Source organism: Poecilia reticulata, linkage group LG8 (genome assembly GCF_000633615.1).
Source record: "Poecilia reticulata strain Guanapo linkage group LG8, Guppy_female_1.0+MT, whole genome shotgun sequence".
In the NCBI taxonomy this organism is placed as follows: Eukaryota; Metazoa; Chordata; class Actinopteri; order Cyprinodontiformes; family Poeciliidae; genus Poecilia; species Poecilia reticulata.
This window is the reverse complement of record NC_024338.1, coordinates 1968622-1975673: the sequence shown is the minus strand read 5'-3', so window position 1 is coordinate 1975673 and position 7052 is coordinate 1968622. Positions and strand designations below refer to the sequence as shown.

The 7052-nt window shown below is 38.2% G+C and overlaps 1 protein-coding gene across 5 annotated transcripts in view; it reads right to left on the bottom strand.

Annotated features, from left to right (window-relative positions):
- The window catches only part of copz2 (COPI coat complex subunit zeta 2), a 19496-nt gene that overhangs the window by 6437 nt on the left and 6007 nt on the right, over positions 1-7052 (bottom strand). The window contains exons 3-10 of one of the 5 annotated variants that reach the window (XR_534173.2): positions 6490-6574; positions 5815-5906; positions 4891-4946; positions 3649-3726; positions 3421-3472; positions 3075-3183; positions 1921-1959; positions 369-385 (exon numbers count right to left, since the gene is read on the bottom strand). Coding sequence is in view for 3 of the 5 variants with exons in the window: in XM_017306401.1 (XP_017161890.1) it covers positions 269-385; positions 1921-1959; positions 3421-3472; positions 3649-3726; positions 4891-4946; positions 5815-5906; positions 6490-6574 (519 nt within the window). In the remaining 2 variants the exon portion in view is untranslated. Of the gene's footprint in view, positions 1-6; positions 386-1920; positions 1960-3074; positions 3184-3420; positions 3473-3648; positions 3727-4890; positions 4947-5814; positions 5907-6489; positions 6575-7052 lie in introns of those variants that run through there. The other 4 variants (XR_534172.2, XM_008415096.2, XM_017306401.1 and 1 more) reach the window with 4 other exon arrangements.

Below are 7052 nucleotides of genomic sequence, written 5' to 3'. Positions count from 1 at the left end.
TTACTTTTCTACTAAACTGCATAGAAATAACACAACATTAGATTCTGAAATGGTTTATTGTGTGTGTGTGTGTGTGTGTGTGTGTGTGTGTGTGTATGTGTGTGTGTGTGTGTGTGTGTGTGCGTGTCTTATTAAATCACAGAGTGGCATTTTAACAAGGTGTAGGCATTTTAGAGCCACTGTATATGAAGGTTGGAGTTTGAAACCACTTGAAAAACCAAAGAGAAAGATGCCAAATATTAAGGTTAGTGAAATATTTAAAGGGTTGCTAATGAGCGCCCAAGCCTGGATCTCTGACTGAAACAGAGCAGTGACAGGAAACCTTGGGCTGGTGTAAAGACATCACACTTACGTTAGTGGTCAGTGCCAACTTCTCTGTTAGGTGCTGTTAAGGTTAAAGCAGGAAACAAAAACTTAGAAAGCAAGTACACACATAGTAGAAATACACAGACCATCACAAGTAAAAACAAACGTCGTGCTAACGTGGTTTTAAACATAAGAAATCAGGAGAGAATATTAGTTTTTTGAGAGCTGCAGTTATTAAGCAAAAACTGAAAATATTCTTCTATAACATGCATTCACAGTGGAGCCTGCTTGTGCCGTTAAAGAATTAGCATGATGCTAAGGGAATGGGCTGTCTGTTGGAGCAAGAAATGCAAAGACACAAGATTTCATTGTGAGTGTAATCCATGACTGATGAATCTGGTTGTGTTTCATGCTGTTGATGGCATCAAAGAAAAAATTTTTATAAGGGCAGCATTTCTCTGACTAGATGTGAGGTTGCTAGTCTGTGTATATGTTGAAACGTCAAAGAAGAGTTTAATGGTAACCTAAATGTATAACTTGCTTTTAAAAATGCAGTAAATGTTATACTAGGGAGTAATTAATCTTCTTAGAGTAGCAATAGGTAACTTGCATAAAAATGTGCTTTTTGTATATTTGCTAAAACTGTCAATATGTCATGACAGTGTAAAATGAGGCAGATGTTATGATAGTTTGGTGAGGCTCAAGTTTTCAAAGATGATTGGTACATTTCTGGAGTCGCTTACTGAATTGTCATCAGTGTGTGCTGTGGCTGAGGCAAAATCGTCTCAGTTTCTTTAGTCTATCGGTAAACAAAGTGGACTTTCTGTCCTCAAATTAGTGATTGAAATTTCCTCAAAATAAACAGAATGAGAAATCCTTCAAACCTCTGGTCTTTTTTAGAGTTTAACCAAAGTCAGTGAGTGGTAGTCATGGGAAGGAATGAGACTCCAGTAAGATGATATGAAAAACAAAAAAGACCTGCCAATATTTACATAAGAATTTTAAAAGAGAAATGCTTAACATGATCAAGGTGCTTCAACATGAAACAGAGCAGCAGCAATAATCCATAGCGCTAAACCATCATAACTTATTTATAGATCATTGAAGCTATAGTACTGTCCTCCATACCATGTAAATATTATTTTGGTATGGACTTAAGCAAAAGTTTAATAAACATTCCTATATTTAGTAGAGATTTTCAAATAAAATGTATTATTTTGTAGAATGTTTGCCATTTTTGCTGCTTTACTCTGCCTAATACTGGGAGTCAATCTGACAACAGCTGCTCTGTCTGTCTGTCTGTCTGTCTGGGCAGAGTTTGGAGTCCACTGCTTAGTAGGTGTCGCGTTAAATTGTAGTTTAAACTGATCTTTTATAATGAGTGTGTGTGGAAGGTTATTTATCCTGTGTGTCTCTGAGGAGTAGTGAACCTGTTCATGATGTTACCCAAACTCTCACCTAATGGCTGCTGGGGATGGGCACAGTTACATTGACACCTACTGCATGTGTGATACAATAACAATGTGAAACAATATCAGATATTAAATTTTCTTTCATATTGTCTGATCTGAGGTGGAGCTGCAGTGATGCTGCCTAACGGCTGGTATGAGTTACCTGAGCCACACTTTGTTCAGTTAATGGGTTGTCATCAGCCTGGAAAAGAAAACATTCGCATGTCAATGAAGGAAAGTGCAGAAGTAACTCTTCAGGCACACAGCGCTGACACAAAGCAGCACAGGCACCATTCCATGTGTAGCTGCGTTTCCATTACAAATGTGTGCAAATGTTTGTCTATATTCCGCTAATGTTGAAAAAACACAATTTCACAATTGCGGCGTTTCCATTAAATAAGAAATTCAATTAAAAATAATAATAATAAGCTTGCTTATGTGATAAGTCAATAAAAACTATAGTAGCAACTGATGTCATCACAGACATATTTAGAATGGTGCCATTGTGCTAGCACTCATCACCTATCAGCCAATCAGAGGAGAGGTCGGCGTTTTATTCAGGTGTCGGAGCAATAAGCCCTGTCTGCTTGGGAGTGGCTATGTGTGCAGGTTTAGGGGAAATTGTAGTCTGTGATTTTACATAATGGTTATGGATTCAACACGTTGGGATGACACACAACTTTTTATGAAGTGTGATGCTGTGGAGCTCTGATGGAATCAGCTGCACAATGTCCAAAATATAAACACAAACCATCATCCTCCTACTACTTCCTGTTGTCTTCTTTGCCGTTTCTCCAGTAGTAACATCTGGCTGTTGTTCACATGACTTGTGTGATGTGAATAAAGCGTTTCCATTGCAGTTTGGCAAAATACGTCTATTTTGATACAACTTAAAAACCACCTTATGTTAGCGCAACAACTTTTTAATAGAAAAATTAGATTCTTTTTAAAAAAATTTTTTTTTTTTGTAATTTCAATTTGCACAATTTTATGTTTAATGGAAACACAACTAATTGACAGCAGTTTTCCATACTGGAAACCAGTAACATTTTAGTCTAGTTTTTAGCATGTTAATGGTTTGCCTGTGGGGCAAGAAACTCTCTCTCCCGTTCAGTCAGTCAGTCCAGAAGCATCATTATTAGATGGATGGTTGACTGTGCTGGTTATTAATTAACAAAACTTAAAATCTTCGACCAAGGTCAATCAGAGGGTCAGTCTGCATGCTCTCAACATGCATTCACAGAATCTTGTTATTGCCTTAGCCCCTCCATCCCCCAACTGTCTTCCTCTCACTCTTAGTCCGTCAGTCTCTCTCACCCCGGGTCTGTCTGTCTGTCTACAGCAGCTGGCTCCTGTCTGTCTGTGCCTCTAGGTTACCGGTGATGTAATCAAACAGGACGAAGCCATAGGCTGGCTCAGACATAAGCTGACACCAATCACAACAGGAGAGAGAGGGAGAAGGAGAGACACAAAGGTGAAGAAAGATGCCACTGAAAACATTGTAGCAAACTTTAGCCAATCATAGAAAAGTTCTTTAAGACAAGCTAAACAGCTGCTGGGATTTTAGATGGTTAATGTGCTTCCTGTTCAATTTGATCACCTAATAGTGAAAAACATTGAAATGAATATGATTGTAAATTACAATGACTTATAGTCTTCCTACCCTGTAGTTGACCTTCTGTAAGACCTGTTGGGAATCACTCTCCAAAATCACCCTGGCAACAGAAGATAAACAACCAATCAGGAGAGGTCTGGAGCCAAACAGAATGACTGTTCATTATTCAACGAAATAAAGCTAATAGGAATACAAAGTTTTGAGAAACAACATCTAACTACTATTAAGACTTTCTCAAAAGCTAAAGTGACGGTTGAGTGAACGTTTCCTCCTTACCCCCCATCAATGATCTCGTCCACCACGAGAAAGATTCCCTCCATGTTGTCCAGTAAACACCGCCGCTCCACGTTCTTTCTGCAGCACAGAAGCAACTGTTAGACACATGCAATACTTGATGCTTGCTAGTTTGTAATGAAGACCACCGAAACACCGACTGAGTAAACACTAAGACCACAGAAGAGATGACCAAGACATGAATACTGTTCAAGAATATTGCTCTTATGTTATATTTTATAAATTCTATTGCCTGAGCTATCACTTTTTAGTCTAATTGTACAACTCATGTGCCTTAAAATGGCCCCTCAGGAATAGATAAAGTTATTTGAATTGAATAATAATAACATTGCTGTTGCTGCAAATGTCTGTTCATCTTTGAGGTCATGCAGGTCTCAAAGATGAGGCATGCATCATCTTGCATAGTACACATAGGACCCAGCAGTAAATACATAAAACAAATAATAAATAATAATACATTTTATTTGAGAACTGCACAGTGGCACAGTTGGTAGAGCTGTTGCCTTGCAGCAAGAAGGTTCTGGGTTCGATTCCCAGCCTGGGGTCTTTCTGCATGGAGTTTGCATGTTCTCCCTGTGCATCTCTCCGGGTACTCCGGCTTCCTCCCACAGTCCAAAAACATGACTGTTAGGTTAATTGGCCTCTCCAAAATCTCCCTAGGTGTGAGTGTGTGCATGCATTGTCCTGTCTGTCTCTGTGTTGCCCTGCGACAGACTGGTGACCTGTCCAGGGTGACCCCGCCTCTCGCCCGGAACATTAGCTGGAGATAGGCACCAGTAACCCTCCCGACCCCACTAGGGACAAGGGTGTACAGAAAATGGATGGATGGATGGACATTTTATTTGAAAGCGCCTTTCAAGTCACTCAAGGTCACTGAACAAGAAATAAATAATAGCAGAAATCGATGAAGTCCACCACAAATAACAACTGTTCTTTTGCCGGGTCAGTTGAGCACACTTTCTGCACTCACTGCTAGCTTTTGTTGGTTTATTTATTTACAAACATTCTTGTTTACTAATTAGAAATGATCTATATTTAATGCATCAAGAATCCAGCTCTGTTATATATATCCACTAATCCTTTTCCTTTGAGAATAGCTTTGATTTTGGTAGAATCCTTTTCTTAGACAGCTAAGAAAGGTTTGTTCCTGCTGACAGACATCATTTATATACTAAACTTGTTCTCATTTTTAAAAAGAATTTGAGAACATTTTTAAAAAATTACCTCAGGATGTGATTGATGGAGTCAAACAGACAGTTCAACACAGACATCAGCATCAGCTACCAACAGAAAAGAAAAATATTAAACAAAATACTAGTCATTGATTTTAACACAAAACAATTTTCTTTCAAAAGCCCCAAAGGCTAAAATGTAGCAAGAGAAAATCAAAAAATCATTGTCTCATCTTGTGATGAGACGGTATTCTGACAGTTCTGTTCATCATGGCACTCTTTTATGCCTTTTGGTGATTTATTTGAATTGTTATGTTTCTAGAGAGAAATAATAAAACAATAAATATGATTTCTTTTTCAAAGAAGAGGTAAACTGTAAATATTAATGGGCAATGACTAAAATTAATCTTGTTCTAGAAGCTCAAAAATGTTCATACAGTTCAGTGTCCTTCTGTCAGACCTTGGCAAAGTGATGACTTATCCAAATAGCTTAAATAAATAACCTATGTTTGGTTGTTTGAAACAAAGATTTTGGAATCTGCAGAAATGAAGAAATATTTTCACAAGACTTCAAGCTTGTGTACATCTACAGTTCTCAGATCTTCACAGAGCTCTTTGGATTTTCCCGTGGTTCTGAGTATCGGTCCATCTAATTAATGATGTCAAACGTATCTTTTACATTCTGGTGAAGAAAAAATATCACCTACCTTTTCTTGTGATCTCTAACCAGGTGTTAACAGAAATTTTAAAGATTAAAGACGTAGATTTTACTATTTAGGGAAGAATGACCTAAGATCTTGGTGAATTTCTGAATATATCTGAGCATGTAGGTAGAATTTTAACACTTATGCACCCTTTTATTCTCATTAGAAATCATTGATGTTGTATTTTGTTCAATCATTCCACCTAGAAAAAAGAAGAATTTAAAAAAGACAGTTATATAGCATATTCCTATAAAAAGCTAAAATCACGGTACCTCATTTTCCTGAGCACTTCCCACCACGTAGAAAAAAAGATCTATACTGCTCTTATACACGATGGTCATCCCCTCCAGGAACGCTATCTCATCTACAAATACACAGAAAGTGATGAATCAGGATGATTCAGGACTTATTCTTTCAATCAAAACTTTGATACAAGGAAGGAGACGTGATAGGAGAATGAAATGAAAGCAGCAGAGAAACCAGGAGAAAAGGAATGAATGGATGGGTGGAGCTACAGAAAGGAGAGAGCAGGAGGTAAAGGTGAAAACAGGTCTGCAGAAAGGAGGACAGGAGGAGGAGTTTGGAACAAAGGGTGGCATGCTGGGTGGGGGACAGGGAGCAAGTGGAGATCAGGTAACAACGCTGTGAATTCTCTAAAACCCACTGCAGAGGGAGATCAGGTTTCTCTGAACATCTACTCAACCTGCTTAAACACTCCCAAAAGCCAAACAGCTTTGCTTCCTAAGGGTCATTCAACAGCTCAGAGTCACAAACACGGTCCAGCTGGCAGGTACCAGATCCACGGCAGGTACCAGCAAACTGCTTCAGGCTACCAACAGCAGAACACTCGACAGTCGACACTGGAGATGTGTGTGAAGCAGGACTTAAGGCTATGAAGGTTTGAGGTGTAAAGTTACAACAGAAGATGCAAAAATAAAGAAACTTACTGTCTGCTTTGTGTGTTTTGCTGAAGACGTTGTTCTCAAAGTTCTTCTGCTCCTTCATGGTGGGGTAGAGCTCAGGGTCGTAGTACTACAACAGAGAGACACAGATCACAGGATAAAACGGTGTTGGCACCAAATCAATCAATTAGTCAATAATTGATTGTATCAATCCATTGTTAGCTTTTCAATAACTATTTTGACAATAAAATTTATTAGTGATTTTTCAATGTGATTTTCCCATAAAGTTATAACTATTCAGTATGAATCAGAGCTCAGTGGAGTTTTTATTTCACTGCAGGTGAGGAACATGGCAGCCATGTTGTTGATCAATTATGGCTATACAGCTCTTCAACAGCAGCCACTTGTTTGGGTCAGACCAAAAAGGTTTCTTTTGTTCTCTCTCTCTTTTCTCTGTCTTTTAAATCAACCACTTAACTTCTAAGTTTTGATTTCTATAAAACGTTGAAAATTTGTTCTACTTCATTTTTACAATTCATCTATAATTATGATAATCAAAAGCATGTTTGTGCCGTTTTATGAAATGGTAGTTTTATAATGTAATGAAT